The 18,502-nt window shown below is 40.1% G+C and overlaps 1 protein-coding gene across 2 annotated transcripts in view; it reads right to left on the bottom strand.

Annotated features, from left to right (window-relative positions):
* The window catches only part of aqr (aquarius intron-binding spliceosomal factor), a 39,562-nt gene that overhangs the window by 7,644 nt on the left and 13,416 nt on the right, over positions 1-18,502 (bottom strand). For both annotated transcript variants that reach the window (XM_026934158.3, XM_026934157.3), the window contains exons 16-32: positions 18,126-18,246; positions 17,893-18,034; positions 17,636-17,814; positions 16,005-16,172; positions 15,023-15,192; positions 14,495-14,736; positions 14,177-14,320; positions 13,148-13,217; positions 11,451-11,561; positions 10,965-11,074; positions 8,276-8,411; positions 7,331-7,540; positions 5,939-6,076; positions 5,458-5,529; positions 4,282-4,469; positions 3,971-4,142; positions 685-855 (exon numbers count right to left, since the gene is read on the bottom strand). In XM_026934158.3, the coding sequence (XP_026789959.2) occupies positions 685-855; positions 3,971-4,142; positions 4,282-4,469; positions 5,458-5,529; positions 5,939-6,076; positions 7,331-7,540; positions 8,276-8,411; positions 10,965-11,074; positions 11,451-11,561; positions 13,148-13,217; positions 14,177-14,320; positions 14,495-14,736; positions 15,023-15,192; positions 16,005-16,172; positions 17,636-17,814; positions 17,893-18,034; positions 18,126-18,246 (2,544 nt within the window). The remainder of the gene's footprint in view (positions 1-684; positions 856-3,970; positions 4,143-4,281; positions 4,470-5,457; positions 5,530-5,938; positions 6,077-7,330; positions 7,541-8,275; positions 8,412-10,964; positions 11,075-11,450; positions 11,562-13,147; positions 13,218-14,176; positions 14,321-14,494; positions 14,737-15,022; positions 15,193-16,004; positions 16,173-17,635; positions 17,815-17,892; positions 18,035-18,125; positions 18,247-18,502) is intronic.

Below are 18,502 nucleotides of genomic sequence, written 5' to 3'. Positions count from 1 at the left end.
TTTAGCAATTCTGACAAACTGTCAGCAGAGTTCTAGCCAAACAAAGGCCGAGTGACCTTTCTGCAGTTCAGCACATTCTCGTCGCTGCTCTATTTCTCTCCCTGTCACGTAAATGAATAGGTGTACAGGTGATTTCAGCAGCTCCTGCCACTAGAAAGAGGGCAATCCTCCATGTGCTGCCCTATCTTTACTGGCTTCCTGTTACATACAAACCTGATTTTAGTTTTTTTAAGCACTTCATGGATGTATATCTTATAACCTCTGCAATCCCCATTCCTTGATTCTCAAACTAAATGCTCATTCTATGTGAATAACCCCTGTGATAACTTCCTCCTGAGTAATGGTGTAATTAAGAGCACATGGTAATGTGATTTAGGATAGAGCCACATGCTCTGCCTCTTTGTCAGTCACACAAACACACACACACACACACACACACACACACACACACACACACATCCATCTAATCTAATCTAATCCATAAAGATATTTAGACAAATGCTGAACTCTGGGTTCTTTGCAACTCAGTCAGGAGGAAACAGATTTAGACCTATATTGGTATAACAGTTAAAAAGACAATTTGTTCTTCTGTTTCCCTAATGACAAAGTCATGTTATCTGATGTATGCATGCAAAGTATATAAGCATTCAACATAGACAAACGCATCTGAGAGATTGTGATTACTTTGCTGGGTTGGCCGAAGAAGGCGTTGTTGGCACACCGCTGGTTGATGACGTCTCGGATTAAGTGCTTCTGGCCGTTGTAAGTTGTAAGGATGCTGATGCGCTCTGCTGGGTAACCCAACAGCCGCATGTACATGTACAGAGCCACAGAGTATTCTGCCTCAGCAAGGTTCTACACACAGAAAAGAAACAACACATTACACATAATGATAAATGTGACAAACTGCATGAGAAAGTTGCAGAGCTTTAGATGTAGACGTTAGGTAAGAGTCACAGTAACCGAGTGTTAATGTGACAATCGGAACCACTAAGCCATCATTTTCTGAAACACTTTTTGACTTCATAAACAGCACAGACAACAAAGAATCACCATTAAACGTTCACTCCGTGCTGTTAGTGGCAAACACAAGGTTGCTTACAATATGGTATTATAATAATAATTCAGATAAGACCTGAATGTACCATAAATATTAACAAAATTGGTTTTACAAATCCCTGACTGTAGCATTATCAAGGCCCAATCTTGTTCATGCACTCCATGTTTTGATTTGCCGTACTTTTGGAGCTCAAATATTTGACGGAAAAAAGAGCAAGTCCATTCTTTATAAAGCCTGTTACGTGTGCACCCTTAACAATGCGTAATGGCAGAAAGTCTTTAGCTGTTGTATAACAGTGCTGTCTCTCTCACGCCTTTGGATTTCGCTCTTCATGTGTTTAGGTACAAGGTGATGGAGCACTGAAACGATCACCTAGCACCTAGATGAAGCTCTAGGCAATGGATTGCAGGCAGAATTAAATAAATGAATGAGTTGCAGATAGTGTGAATTTAGAATCTTAACCTGCACAATAATTATAGATTATGACTTTTCTTGATTTTTTTTGTGTTTAATGTCAAATTCTGGTTGATGTTACATCTATATGTCGAATCCACAGGAGCATGAGTACATGTTTTACAGAAACGTTATACACAAATCAGTTGTGGTTTTTCACCCGTGCAGAAGAAACTAAATTTAAACAATACAAACTGTTTTATCCGGTTTCTCATTTATTAGACTATGGGTAAACTGTACAGTGCGAGATGCCATGTACTGGCCTCTAAATCTGTACATGTATAAGACCTGATTTTAGTTGATCTCTCACCACTCATGTGATAAACCACACAAAAGATCTATTTTGACAGTCTGGAAATGAATGAAACATAACATTACTTTTGTTTAAGGTCAGAACAAAAAAATTATCATCATGATTTTTTTATATTTTCCATGAAATTCACTGAGGTTACTCAAAAACCACCACTTGAATCAAGGGGAACAATATGCACTTATGCAGGCAGGCACAGTCAGAAATCATATGTAGTGTGTGTGTGTGTGTGTGTGCGCATGTGCGTGTTGCAAGTGACTGAGTGAGAAAATGAAGGATGGAGATTTTTAAAGCTCAATGACCTGCTGCCAAACCATGCATAGAAATATAACCATGCACTTCCCACTGACAAAGCAAAGAGTGACAAACAAGGCTAATAAGACTGAATGGTGGGGAATTTGACTCTCGTTCTTTCTCTCAGAAAGATCATCTGGCCTCTCAATAGCGAACAGCTGCTAACAATGTAACAATCCTCATAATGCGGAACATTTGAATAAAGCGAGCTGTGACACTATTTTTGGAAGGCTGAAATACTTCATTAAAAATAGATTCAATAAAGGACCACAGGGCAGCTATTAAAACCTCAGACAATTAGAAGTAAATAGTTTATGGAATCTTGCCACAGCCTCTTTTACCCCCAAAGCCCTGAAAATGCCAATTCCCAAACACCAATGTATGCATTATAAATGTATTCCAATTACAAACACACTGTAGATGTACGTGTAGATAGTAACCCACACTCTCCTCACCCTAAAGTGACACATGCTTATACAGATGCTTATACAGATATTCTTTGACCCAACTGACAAGTGAAAATAAACAGAAATACCATCTTTCATTAATTGCTTCAAGTCTTACACTGTGTTTCTGTACACAAAGGTCAGACACTGTTTCATATGAGCTACCGAATTACATGTCCACTTTTCTATCTTTTATCTAAACAAAATTTGCACTGACTGCTACCATTTTGTCTCTGTGCATGATCACAGTTGTTTCCCAAAGCTTATTCACCTCCAGAACATTCACAAGCCCATATGTACAAATAACCACACTGTACACTCAAAGACAAAAACACTTGTGTTTTTATACAAATGTGATCTAATGTGCTGCAACTGAAGAGACCCCAGTAACCATGGCAACAGCATAGCTTCAAACCAAAGGCTCCATGTGAGTGCAGTTTGAGAACCGACACGTCACTGAGAGAGAATCTTATAACGTGAATTCAATTTATGGTATCATCTATGCACCAAAGCATTCAGTAGACAAGAACCAGAGTGATGGCAAACCAACAACATGCTCTGATCCACAGACACAAACCATATACATGATGGCTACACACTCACTCTGAATAATAGCCCCAACCTTAATAACATTAACCTTTAACAACCTTGTAACTAAGCAGTCTCACCAATTAGCTGGCCACAGACAAAAAAAAATTTTAAAAAAATCAATATTTCACATTAGTGCTGGTTAAGTGGAGTCATAAGCCTTGTTTAAAATGCGACATTTACAAGCATGAGCCTCATACTGCATCCGACATGCTGAATCTAGAGCCATTGATGGTGAATGAGATGGAGCATTAGTGTAAAAGTACTTTGACTAATGAGGTGTAACTAATGTACATTAGAATAGCGGCTGGCTCATTGGCAGAACACTGCTGTGGCCGGAGCTCCATGGAGGCCTGATGGACGTTTGTTCAGCTGCTGCAGGGACTGACTGTGCAAACAGTAGCTTCTTTATTGCTCCTCAAGTGATTCCTCCCTGATTTTACAGCTGTCTGAATGTGTATGCGCAATATTTGGAACAAAAAATAACTCTGAAAATGCTTGAAAACTAATGAAACTTGTGTGATGACCATACCACATGTCTTGAGCACATGACCACTTTTCACTTGGGAACAATGTGAACTTTCATCAAGCACATGAAAGTTCAAAAAAAAAAAAATAAATAAATAAATAAAAAAGCAGCAAGACAGTTTCTCATGGGAGCAATTCAATTCACAGCCATAGCAGCTTTCAGAGTTCTGTTAACTGGTATTAATTAATAATAATTACACATAATCCTATAATAAATAATGTATAATTGCTCCATAGACATTACATGTTAATAGAGATCAGTGTGTGCTGGACACAGAGGCCACCACTGACCTGGTAGAAGTAAGGATTGGGTTCAGACTCCCCGATTCCGTTGAAATCCTCCACGTTGATGAGCTGGAAGTCGTAGGTAAAACCTGGGTTGGGGGCCTGAAACTCTGGCTGACTCTGAACATGAGGCAGGTTTCCAAGCTGCTTATAACGCCAGTTATACAGATTACACAGACTGCAATACACAAACAGAGGGGTTCATGAACATTAATAGACAACACAAATTATGAAAAATACATGCAACTGTACTAAAGGCTATATCAGGAGGAAGGGACTGTAACACATGGTCTTTGCATTGGTAAAAAGAAGCAGACCTTGCACGAGCTCGGCCCTGAGCATCCAGGTCCACTGTGGGCACTCCTAATCGCACAAAGCGTGTGAACAGAGATTGCTCCATGTTGGAGTATTTCTGGAAGGCCATATTCTTAATGACAGGAGGAAGCTGGTGATGATCACCAATCATGATCCAGCGCTTCAGCCGACTGTAGCCATCCTCGGGATTCTGTTACAAAAAGAGAAATGGAAACGTTTGCTCATAACACTTAATCTTGAAGATATATGGTCTGCATGATACCACATTTTACACTCATAAAATCCTGTTATATTAAATGCTTTAAGACGAGGTTAACACAACAGTTCTCAGGTTCAGGCCTGAAACCACACTGTGCAGTAGATTTGTGATCCTTCTCCAACACACCTGACAACTGACTTGATAATTAACAGATATTAGAGACAGATGAATCAGGAAAACACTGTTGTAGTGAAGTCAAGAATAACCATCCTTAAACAGACGCTTTATTATACCAGCCCTTTTCACCAGCCATTTTACTTTAGTGTGTAACATTAAACCGAATGTTGTGGTCTCAGGAGCATTCAGTCAGGGCAGGGACAGGTGGCAGGGTGGAGAGTGGAGTCTTGTTGTGACAACACCAAGCAGTGTGGGTGAGTGTTAATGCCTTCATACGTGCTGCTTTCCAACAAACAAAGCCCCCTCCAAGAGTAGCCACATGCTCCAGCCACACACCCAAAATCAACACGCTTACTGAGCAGCAACGATGTTACAGCCTGACTCACATTTCAAATCCCCGTCAATGGCACATCTGTGTTTACTCACTGCTCTGCTACTGTGGGCTGATTTAGTAACCTTAAAATAAACTGGCTGAGCCCTTTATGGCACATGCAAGAGTGGAGTACAGAGGTCTGTTCTTATAGGGATTACAGCAGTAATAAAGGACGTGGCAGTGCAGAAGCTCTTAACTGGGAGTTGAACTCAGGGGTCAAGCATTATCCAATCAACGATCGAGAGGCAACGCAGGGAAAATTAGCAGAGGGCACATTCATCAAGAGGGAAGCTAGCACGGCCATGCAAGAGATGTAGCAGAAAATCAGATTTACAGCTATGTTGAGTTATGGCTAACAGGATTCTGCCTCCTTGCCTGGCTGTGATAAAGTGAGAGAGGTTGAAGGCTGAACATGAGAGAAGGTTATACCTGCAGTAGGAGTGGAATGAAAGTTTCAATCTCCAGGATCTGAGCTGCTTCTTCCATCAGGATGTTGTCATACTGGAACATAGGATCAAGTCATTAAACTTCATATATACAATTCTCCTAAAGCCATGATAGGGAAAGTTATTTTTATATCTGTGTATTGTTTATCATCACTATATTTGCCATGGTATGTAACAATGGTATAGACTGGGGATAGATTTTTTTTTCTGTTATATGAAACAACAGAACATAATGAACAAAACTGTGTTCAATCCCACTGAAAATGTGGTGAATTTTCCACAAATTATGTGGAAACCGCTTTAACATGAAAACACCCTTTACCCCAGAAAACAACCATCGATTTCAATATAAGATCAATATGTCTGAAGTCGACATGGTGAGGGAGACCTTTAATCCATGTGTAATTTGATAATCATCGAAGTGTAACCAGATATCAGTGTTTTCATCCTGTTTGAAGATATACCTTGAAGCCGAGCTCCACAAGGTCATGGCGTTTGAGAGCAGCATGCGTGCAGGTCATGGCAATGATTTTAGCCTCTTTCACCAGCAGGTATTTTGATCTGTCCAGTCCACTACGCAGCAGCTCAAAGGCCCTGAACTCCTGTACAAAAAACCCCACAAGGCAGTCAGTATTAAAGATTCTCACATCTAAACCTAGATAAAGAATGAGTCTGAGACAAACGTCAAACTTCTGCCATGTATCATAGGTAAGTGCTGGCTGTTGGATAACATTTACATCATTTAATTGTGTTCAAAAGAGTTTTGGCTTGCAGTTGATTTTTATGATATGGTAATATTGAGCAAATCACAAATACAAGGAAAAGAGCAAACCCATGAACTATTGCCGGGCGCTACACAAGCAGTTGTGACTGAGACCACTGGATCATAAATATTTGATGTGTTGCTATTTTAAGCTTAATATTAAACTGATAAAATCATGCAATATTAAGGAGGATATTTTTAACCCTGGCCCATCATTAGAGGACAAACAGCAGCAGAGCTGCTTCCTGAGCCGAAGCTGGAACGTGAGAAACAAAATGAGACAAGCTCCGGACCAGCCATGCTGCAGCAAATTTTTGAAATACAAGAGCCAGACATCTACAGCCATGTCTCATTGTCAGCAGCTGCCTTATCTAAGAGAGAGAATGTAACTGGCTGTCTAACTGTGTTGTCTCTCTTATTCTGCTTTTATAGAAAAGCATACCTAGAAGAAAAAAATAAGCTTCTCACAAAGAAAGCATGTCAGTGCAGTGGTCTGGTATGAGCTCTGGGAAATGAACACATGCAGAGGCAGAGATATTACTTCAAACCAATAAATCAGTTATTGCTTTTTGAGGCCAGTGCTCCCATAAGAGGGTAATGCTATTGTTATCTCGGCATAAAATCAGGCCTGTCCCTGATGGCTGGGACTGCAATAGAACAATATATGAAAAGGGATACACAGGGGGCCCAGTGCCACTCATCAGGAGACGAGAAAGCTGAGCAACATATCAGTGGTTATCACAATGAAGGAGTGATGGAGGGTATATTAAGGCAAAATGTTTAGTGTCAACTATCTGGATTCACTATGAAAGAATGTGTAAATTATGAGGATGGTCTCCTGCTTATCTGAGGCCTAGTCCACAATAAACATGGGTATATTTTAAAACACACTTTTATGTTTTTGACACACTAGCTTTTTCAGTCTGTTTCTGCAGTCACAATGAATTTTACTTACTCTGTGTGATTAATCAACATTTAACAAATTATTTTTGCTTCCCCTTATTTATGTAATGAATCCTTCAGAAAGAAAAAGTGTTTGAGTCAACACTTGCAGTTACACTGAGCTACGTGCACAACTCGCCCACACACTTACTTCCAGTTGGGTGAAGATCTTGCGGATGTGGCGGTAGCAGCCTTCTGCAATGTCCATGTCCTCCTGGTAGCTCTGACCCTTAAAGACAGGCTGGGGTGCGTTTGAGAAGTACTTATGGAAAGGGAAGTGTGCAGCCACGTCCTGCACGCTCACCTCCCGGCCAGGTTTGGGCCTGACCTTGCTTGTGTATTCCTCCCAACGTGATACAACCTGCAGGAAACAGAGAGTGTGTTTGTGTGCTGTATCACTGCCTGTGGCTTTCACATGCACTATATCACTGCTAAACAAGCAGAAATCACCCAGATAGCCACATGATACCCAGCTTAATTAGTAGCATGTATGTCTGACTGCAGGCTTTAGCACAGTTTAGCTCATAGTATCACTGTCACTGATATGAGTATATGTATCTCATATCACCTGACCTAAGCACTGAAAAGTGAAAGATGGGAGAATACAGATTCAGTGAAAACTGAGGAGGAAAGGATCAAAAATAAATAAGTAAATAAAAGCTCTGTTTAAAGGACACAAGCATGCTGACACTGACTTCTTGGATTTAGACGTCTGAAACCTGATCAGGCATAGCTACTGGCTTCTGTAGAGCATGGCAAACAGCATTTGCTGCTCTCATCCTTTCAAAACTGCATCTCTGTTTGTGCACCATGTCCTCCCCCTCCAAATCTGCTTTTCATCCATGTTGAGTCTGATTTTCACCAGCCTCTCCATATGACTGCTTGTTGACTTTGTTTCTGCCCAGCGAGGAGTGACTATTTTGGGCTGTGCTCTGCTGATTCAAACTGAAAAGAAGGCTTGTCTCATCTGGCATTTTCTTCTCATGTTTGTGCATGTAGCCCAATTAAACAGGCAATAAAGCATATCTGGGGATTTTTTTTTTTTGCGTGGACGTGGAGCAGTAGGGAATGTTGAAGTCTTTAGAGGTGAACGTACCTGATAAAGGTAAAAATGGCCGGCTGTTTCACAGGTGTAGGACACATCGCCTGGGACGCCGAGACTCTCCTGCAAGCGAGCCACCTCTCTGAGGAGCTCCAGCCTTCGAGCCAGCACATAGTTCACTCTTCCATATCTGAGGTGGAAAACAGTATGCTGTTAGAGCTCTGATGAACAGATAGTAGCACTGATAAACAGAAGCAGTGGAAACTACCTACCAACTCATCAACAATGAAATCAAACAATAGCTAGGAATAATCTCAGTAGGTTTTCTGTCTTCTCACTACAACCCAGACACCTAATGTGCTTGTGTCTTCTTTAGGGGGCCATTGATGCTGTGTAGCAGCTGAGAGGAAATGCCAATGGTTTGCAGCATGACAAAACTAAAGCCAGACATGTGATCTTACAGCCTGTGGACATACTGACTCCTTTATTAATCATTCAGCCTCCTCAGTACAGCTCATGGTATGACACACATCATAGCTCACCAGAAAAACACTCAATCTATCAGACAATTATTTTAAAATCATTCAACTAAGTAATCATTAAGGGTGTAATGTTGAGTTATAAAGCTTGAAAAATATTTAACTTTAAAATGGATTGGGTTCTAAGCAAGTTTAAAAAAAAAAAAAAAGGACAGGCATTATAATAAATGGGAAAAGTGGTTTGAAAAGCTAAAGCAAAGCAACCACATCTCTGTACATAAACATCACGATTACTAGGTGGCACCAGGACAAGCCATATAATCAAAGAGCATGTGAATGTAATGTAGCTATTAATAGAGAGCACTAAGCTTCTGAGTGCATGGTTTATAATTAAATGAAATGTGGAGACTTTGCTTCATACTGCCTTAATTTCAGGTAGAAACCACAAACAAATTTCACTTCCTGTAATTAAGAGGACTGAACTTTGGCAAAAAGCTAGTTTTGGTTGTATTTTAATAATGTTAACACATGGAGCATGTTTTTTTTTTTTTTTTTTTTTAAATTGGGAATGTTGGGATAGTGCCATAAGTTTCCATCATTGCATTTACAAGGGCCTTTCATTTATCATCATCTGCACTGTTGATTAAATTCCTTGCCTTCGCCTTCCTCTTGCCATTGGGTCGGAAACTCAGTGGAATTTGAATGTTGTTATCCCTTGTCCTCTGCTTCTGTCTGGCTCTCGTGCAATCTGCATAATGCAATTGTGTCCATCCAGAGCAGATGCAGTCACACTTATCATCACTGATCTTGCACCAACAGGCCCCTCTGCTTTCCATTACAAAGCCAATATCCAATTCTCACCCTTGCTTCAGGGGATAATCTCACCTGGATACTGTCGACTTGTGCCCAAGAGCTGCTGCAGTAATCATAAAGCCTGTCCTGTGCTCATCCTAGGACTCTTTTTCACAATACACTCATATTCAACCCCCTTTCAACACACTCAGTACTGAGTTTATGGTATACAACTGTAGAAGAGTAATGATGTATAAAAATCCACTATCTGCATTTCTCAGAAGAGAATAGGTTTCATTTTGACTCCTCTCAAGTTTTCTTCCTTATGTCGTCTCAGGCAGTTTTTCCTTGCAGCTGTCACCTCTGGCTTGCCCATTAGGACTTTAAATCTATATCCAGATTTCTGTAAAGCTGCTTTGTGACAATGTCTATTGATAAAAGTGCTAGAAAAATGAACTGAATCAGCAGGGATCATATCCTCTGATACACTATTAGATAGGCTTTTTAGTTCAAGTGCATTCTGGAAGAATATGTCAGACCATGAAAAGTGCCCATATTTAGACCCCTATAGTATCTGTTGATTAGGTACATGATGCTATTGGTCTTACTCATAATATCTCCAAACTCTAACTTTGAATTGAGGTGAAATTATGCAAAAACAAGCAACAATATTCATCAGCCTACCGTGGAGTAACGCAATGCCACTCTCTATATCTGTATCATTCTCCAGATATCTGTATTAGAATTTCAACTCCTTAGTGGGTGTGGACTAAACCAGAAACCTCTTTTTTCTTTGTCTAAACATGAGTGTTACCACTTTGCTCTCGGAAACGAGGCGGGGGTTGGGGACACCGGAGAAATCCAGCAACAGCAGGCTTTTGTACCACAAGCTTCATATCTGTCTGTGCAACTTTTGTTGTATCCTATGAACACCTTTACTCTCAGTTAGATGCCTTGTGAACCTTTCTGGTAAGCTTTCTAATTTAAGAATAAAAAAGACAGGTGCACCTTCTTTTTGTATCTGTATTGTATCTGTTTAAAACACATTATCTGTTCAATCTAAATAATACATGCGCATTCAGTTATATGTCTACTTCCTACATGTCTTTATGAACAAAAATCACAAACATCTCCCCAATACATTTATGCTATGCTCACATCCACCCACACATGATTAGATATGCCAATGCTGTCACACTGAACAAGGACTGAGTCGTTCTAAGTTATTCAAATGAGTGACAGCAGGAGTCTGGGTTGTGTAAAACACAGTACAGACCACACTCAGGGCACTAATTAGGAGCTCTAATTATGACATCAAACACTCCATAAAAGGCTGCTGCCTTAATCAAGAGAGTAAGGATGAAGACAAACATGGTGCTGGGGAGACGAGGTGGCGCTGAGTGGTCTCTAAGTTTATAAGCTTTGATCTGTTGTGTGGCCAGCTGGAGTTCAATATCCTGCTCCTGTCTCACCTGCTGAAATCCTTTTCAGTCTCCAGCTCCTCCTCTCCGTGACCCAGACGCAGAAGGTGCCGCTCGTCGATGTCCAGGGCCATGATCTTCTCAAACAGTTGGTTCAGTGCCTGGATGGGAGGAAAACACAAATAAACACAGAAGCTGGGTTAATATGGTGCAATTTCAGTGAGCATAATTTAGTTTAATTCAGGGAACTGCCCCAAGTGCAAATAACATATTTTCCAACAGTAAGTGTACATAAACACAAGGCTTCAAGCAGTGATTGGACAAAATAAAACAGACATAACTGTGGGTTTGCTTGAACAGTTTCAGTATGATTTATAGCCACAAACACACAGCCTCACATATATAAATATTCCAGGCCTAGACGGGCATTTCAGGCCATGGAATGATCATTTTTCTACAGCTGCCATTTCAAATCCAATCATGTGGTGATTATAACTAAGGGATGCTAAGCCACCGGAGGCAGAGGCAGAGCTTTACCTGATTGGAGTGAGTCACGATGAGAGTCCTCTGCTCGGGGAAGTTGTGGTACAGATTGGAGATGATCTGTACGGCTACGTCTGTTTTGCCTGTACCCGGGGGACCTACAACCTAAAGAGATGAGTAAAAAAAAAAAAAAAAGAAGGCTGGTTAAATAACAGACACAAAACAGGACATTATGTTATCTACCATAAAAAAATTGAGTTCTTGGAGAACTGAAACTACTGTTGCGGATTTGCCTCATCCAGTTAGCCGGATGGCCTCCTGCAAAGAGGTATGCTGCATATGCAAGGTCATGCAGTCTGACTAATGCACGGAGCAAATGCAGTTTGGCTTGAACCCTTGATTACACTGCAAATCAGGTATAGATGAGAATAGTATAAACAGAGAACTTTGAAGCCTGGATAAGACTTTATAGAAGTGAAACAGAATAAAATACAGATGGAATGCTACATTCACACATCAGACAAAACTTTTCATCATATGTCATAAATAGTTTTATGACTGTCATAGGACATTAGCCCAAGTCATGTGGTTCTGAAAGCTGATACATATCTGATATCCATCAATATGGTCCCAGTCTAAACAATCAGATCAGAATTCATGCAACTTTGAGAGAGGAAGCAGAAACACAGCTTACATTCCACCTTTACAAGCTCATGATTGGCTGTGAATTTACACACAGCCTGCATAACAAATTGATGTTAAAAACAACTCCAGGACAGCCATTGCTAGTGTAGCCTCCATTTTGTTTGTTTACTTCTGGATAGATTTGCTGGATAGAGTATTGCTCCTTTGTGCATGGAGGTCATATCACAAACTTGAGATGTATAGGAGTAGTATCATATACAGAACACATGATAAATAATAAAAAAAACAACATTTTGAGCAGATAAAAAAAGGAATTGAGCACTTATAGACTTGCAGTGTGAACACTTTAAGATACAGATATCGTCAACATGTAGTTTCCACAAATAACATGATCATAATACAGTAGCATGCTGAAAATATCTAAATACACCAGCTAATTACATTTTATATCATGGTATTTAGATGTCCTGATTGTAACCCCAGCATTGCACCAAGCAAAAGGCATTTTCCAAACATGAAATGGTGATTGCTTCTTCATGGCCGTCGCAAAGGATCTAATCTACAAAAATGTAGCTTACATAAAATACTGTGAACTCATCTTTTAGCACAATGTAATACAGGGTAGGGGAACCCAAGGCCTGTTGCTTGGCTGTGAAATGAGTCCATGCATGCCAGCAGTTAGGCGAGGTGGAGAGACAGGCATGCAGGATGACTTGGTTTATAACTCTGTCGATAGCAATCCTGCCATATTCACTTCCAGCCAACTGCACAATAAATAACAGCCAACAGCCCCTGCCAACAACCAATCAGCAGTTTGAGGATGCCTCTCAATCAGCAGCCTGTTCAGACACTCCGTGGCCAGCAAGGACACCATGGCTCATTTACTGAATTCCTCTCACATTCATTATTCTCTTCATACTCATTCCGCCCACATTTACATGAACGATGTGAATATCGATGAGAAATAGCCTTGATATCCAGTTACAACAACATCCAAGCAAAGGGAGTGAAACAAACTAAACAGCTTTTTGACAGTGGAAATAAGAGACAGGAAGGGATTGAAAATGACTGAGAAGAATGAAATAAAGGTAAGGTTTTGCTCTTACCATGGTGAGACCCGGCTGCATGCCTGCACGAATAGCCTCAATCTGAGTTGGGGTAAATGGGATGTTGTTCCTGTTGAAATGCACAATACAAAATCAGGAGGAGTCTTAAGCTAATCCTTGCTTGGGTTGCATTAATTAATTTCAATTTCAAAGAAAAGATGGGAAGAGTGGTGTAATATCGATACTGCATGAAGAAGAGGATGATTTAAACTTCTTTGATGACTGAACTTTAGGGGCAAAGAAAAAGCTCTTGACATTTTGTATATAACTGGTGCTGCTCAGGGCAGAAGTGATAAAGGGAACTGAAAGTCACTGTACTTTATAAAACATCAAACTTTAAAACAAATATTAGCTTTAAGGCTTTAGAAAACAGTCAAAACTAACCGAAGTTCTACAGACACAACTGAAGGAAATGAAAGCTAAGAAAAGAATGGCAGCACGTTGATCTATTTTGACTTTAATTAATAGTTTCTTACATTACCCAAAATGCCATTTGACTATTTGTTGATAGTAGTGCTAGATGCATTTAGCTTTTGCTTCATCTCTACCTTAAGATGCAGTGATGCAGCAGCACTTTAGTCCTTTAGTCTAGCTAGCTCTCTTACATCTGTACATTCTGCTTAAACACATCAGGTTCCAAAATTTCATATTGGATCAACTACTTGATCCCAGTCTCAGCAACAGCTCTGCGCAATTGCGCTGTAATGCTGCATTGCATTCTGGAATTGAGTCGTTTTCACCACTATTCTACAAAATCGTGAGCGAGAGAAGAAGCTGTTGCTCGTTTGTTTTCATGAGCTAACAGTGACCTTTATCATTTATGTTTGAGGTCAGATCACTTTTTTCCCCCCCTATTAAATGCCAATCCAATGTCACCCAGGCAAACAACTGCTTCTCACAGGAATAATGAAAGTACAGCACCAAACAACGAATTAGCACCAGAATCACTAAACGCAATCAAAAACATTTCAATATAAACATTTGTCTTTCAAGCCAGACATTTCCTTTACATTTATACCATTCTCTCACCGTTTGGGTTGGTTGTAGGGATAGGGTCCCCGGTTTGGAATCACATGGGGCTCCACTATCAGTGTGTTATCTTCCTCGGTTCTCTCCTCTTCTTCATCTGCTTTCCGCTTCTTCCCCTTGACATTCTGTACAGGGAACTTGATTCTGAATAAAAGTAAAGGGTACAGATTTCATTTTAAATTTGGAAATCAAAACTGAACCTGGAGTAAAAACTTTATCGTTTGTTTTGAGAGGCACTTAAACAGACAGAAATCACAGTAAGACTTCTTGAAGAGCCAAGCATCAGTCAGATCTTAGCAGGAAGAATGTGCTCCTGACCTGAATGGAGGGACCTGTTTGGCTGGGTCTTCCTCTATGACCTTCACTGTGTAACCAGGGAAACAGGACTTAAGGTGATCAATGGACAGGAAAGTGTCATTGAAGTCCAGAGATGAGATCTGATTGGCCATTTTGGAGTAATGGGCACTCCCGGGGTCACCATATCCCAGGATGATGTCATGCAGCCAATCAGGGACAACACACTCAGTGTTCATCAGGTGACGTATAGTTTCCAGCACAGCCTGCAAAGGTAAAAAGTTAGTTCTGTGAAAGCCACATGCCTTAAGTAAGAGAAATTTACTGCTATAAGACAGGGAACAAAAGGGAACTATAAAAGCAATTAATGGAAATTGATATGTTGACTATAGAAATTATATTTTTTTACTTAATTATTTTATTATCCCACACTTTGTTATTTATTTAATTTCATAACATATTCTACAGTTTATTTCACTTTATTTATTTATTTCATTTAGCAGTGAGTAATTTAATTGAAAAGTTAGGCTGGACTAAAACTGAATGACTAACCTTGAAGTTGTTCTCCTTGGGCTTGCGTCTCATGATGATGTTGAAAGTCTCGTAGGGGTCCTCGGCACCAGTCTGGATGCTGTTGGTCATGTCCAGTTGGTATTGATTCGGGTCCAGCCACACACGGAATGTTCTTGTGTCACCTTTTAGTTTGGGCTTCGGATCAGGACCTTGAGTCAAACACAGAGAAGAGTCACTGAATGTACATTATATGGCCCCATCATACCCATATGTGCATGCTGCACATCCCATTCCAAAGTTGGTCCCCGCTTTGTGGCTATAACAGCCTTGACTCTTCTGGGAAGACGTTCCACTAGACTCTGAAGTGTGGCTGTAGGGATTTGTGCTCATTCAAACACAAGAGCATTACTGATGTCAGGTGAGAAGGCCTGTAGTGCAGTCAGCTTTTCTAATTCATCCAAAAAGTGTTCAGTGGGGTTGAGTTCAGGGCTCTGTGCAGGCCACTCAACTTCTTCCACACTAACCTAGGCAAATCATGTTTTTATGGACCTTGTTTTGTGCACAGGAGCATTATCATGCTTGAACAGGTTTGGGCTAGGCTCTGGGCCTTAGTTCCAGTGAAGGGAAATCTTAAAGCTACAGCATACAAAGACATTCTAGACAACTGTGTGCTTCCAACTTTGTGGCAACAGTTTGGGGAAGAACCACACATTGGTGTGATGGTCAGGTGTCCACATACTTTTGGCCATATAGTGTAAATCAGTTACAATGAAATCATTTCTCACTATATAAAATAAATATATTTTACATAAAGACAGAGCTGCAGCTGAAAGCAGTACCTGTTATTTTATGCATATACCATTAGTTGCATAGAACCATAGTGCCATCTTTCAACCAGTCCCATCTAATAATGCATTTTCTCCTCTGTATTGCTGCTAACATTGGGTTATAAGAGTGACTTTCGTTTATTATAAGGGGCAAAAAAATAAATAAATCACAGCAGAGGAGAGATTAAACTTGCCTTCCTCAATGACCCGGCCTTTGTCATCCAGCAGGCCTTGCACCTCACAGCCCCTCACGTACACCAGGCCTGTCTGCTCCCCAAAGGGCTGGCGCCGGTCAAAGCGTGTGCCGTAGGGCAGGGTGGGCCGCACCGTGATCAGAAAACAAACATCATGCTTACGCAACCCTGAAGTAAAGAAATAAAGAGGGTGGAAAAGAAGAGGGATGAGAAACAGCTCCATCCACACACACTGATCTTTTACACATGGAGCCTGTAATTATACAACCTCACTGTCACCCTGCAATTCGCCCCTTCAATACAAAGAGGAAGGTAAGAGCACAGTGGGAAAGGGAAATGCTGTAAAAGAGCTGTGAATATGCTACAGCACACATAGCAAGAGCAGTGTGACAGAATCACAGTGACTGTTTCAACACACTGCAGCAGTTCCTAAAATACACATTTGGAGCTATATTATTTAATGAAATGAGGGCTGCAAGCCTGATTTATATTCAGATTACATTTTTATTCAGTAATGCAAATACATCCTTTAGGATGCTCCCTGAAGACCATACTTATTTGCATACTTATTTGTGTCAGCATCCTTTACTTAATAACCACCACACCCTCACCTTCACATACTGCATTTATTACGCTGATATCCCTATTGACTGTTCACACATTAAAAACTATATAAGACACATTGATACAGCATAAACAGAGCATGACTAACACTATGACGAAAACACAATAAAAGAAAAATAAAAAAGACAGGAAAGAGACCAAGGTCTTGAATGATAACCAATTAAAAGTCTGGGGGGAACATAAAGGATTTACAGGCTTTGCTGGAAAGCATTTCATGAAGTGTGATGAAGAGAAGTGCACATAAGTCAGTGAAGGATGAAGACAATGGCTATATGGATATAAAGATTTTTGTCAATCCAAATTAATTCATTTCATCATTACTACAGCAACAAAAAGCCTCTGAGTCCTGTCAGGGTACAACAAGTTGCCAACTTTAGTCAAATATGCTTACTAAATGCTAAATCGTATTGTATTAGTTTTAACAAGTATTAGATTATACAAGTTTCTGCAAACCATACTCCATTTCAACACCTGATTTGTGGATAGGACAAATAGTTGTGTTCTGGAGAAAAATTCAAGCCCTGTGTCATTCTGCTATGAAATTTTAGGAAGTACTTCAGAAAGTGTGCTTCTGCATCTAAGGCCAACCGTCACCTTTTTTTTTTTTTTGTTTTTTTTTTTTTAAATATGCTACTAACAGAATATTAATTTTGTTTGAAGTTTTAAATGATCAAGATAAGACAATGGGTGTTATTCTATAATGCTGCGGTCTACCCTGAGCTACCTACTGCCATGATTAAGGATTGCAAGGTCCCTTAATGACTAAATATTTTTCAACTGATATGGCAGTTTTTGTTACGTTCCTGTCATTTGCATATCTGTGTTGTGAATGTAATGTCAAAAGAGACATTATTTATATAGAAAAAAATATTATTTAAAAAATAATAATAACATAAGCCATCCAGGATTTATAATTTCCATTAATAATCCATTACATCCATTTAAGAAGTGGAGTTAATTGATTATTAAGATGCATGTAAATATAAGTAATAAGCGAAGAGACCAACCTTCCCACTCAGCTTTGATGTGGCCTTGCACATTGAGATTCAGAGTGACGTCAGCACGGACTCGAGCAGGCCAGTTCTCTCCAATGTTAGGCTTTGCCACTTCAACAATGGAAAAGGACATAATGGTCTGTGCCATTCTGGCCCATCCACCAAACACCACTCCACCATATTCTGACTGCCTACAGTAAACAGGAAGCAGTCTTAGAAAGCATTCCACAAAGTACTACATAATCGGCATGAAAATGTTAATTAATTACCATGGCTTCATTCGCAACACAATGTCTTCTATGTCCTGCCTGATCTCATAGGTAGACTCCAGACGGAAGAGGTTGAAGTTCCTCAACAGGTAATCATGAAGAGTCAGGAACTGCAGATTAAGCTTTGGCAGAGCTAAGCAACCTGTACAACAATCACATGAGATTTAGATTCTTTTTTTTTTGGTTCATATTTCATTGTGTTTTACTGTTTCACAGTGAAGAAATATGTAAACCTTCGCCAGAGTAGTACTCGGTGGGGACGATGTTCTCATCCCAGATAATCTTCTCGGTTGGATAAAGAGGCATCTGGTTGAGTTGCTCAATCTGTGAGATTCGGCGCTCATGACGCGACACCTGTGCATGCAAGAGAGAGACAAACAAATTGGGTTAATTAATGACCCGAATTCAGAAATCTTGTCCTGTGTTGATCCTCTCTATGTACAGGTGAATGAAACTGAGAACTGTGGAGAATCAGGTCAGAGCACAACATTACACCATGTTTATTATCAGCCTCGACTCTCAGCCTGGTATTTTTGCAAAGATGCCAGCTGTCTCAGAACAATACATCCCATAATATCAGACCCTGTTCAGACTTGGTATTGGATCACCT

Source organism: Pangasianodon hypophthalmus, chromosome 10 (assembly GCF_027358585.1).
Source record: "Pangasianodon hypophthalmus isolate fPanHyp1 chromosome 10, fPanHyp1.pri, whole genome shotgun sequence".
Lineage (NCBI taxonomy): Eukaryota > Metazoa > Chordata > Actinopteri > Siluriformes > Pangasiidae > Pangasianodon > Pangasianodon hypophthalmus.
The sequence above is the reverse complement of the archived record's forward strand: the minus strand, read 5'-3'. Positions and strand labels throughout refer to the sequence as shown.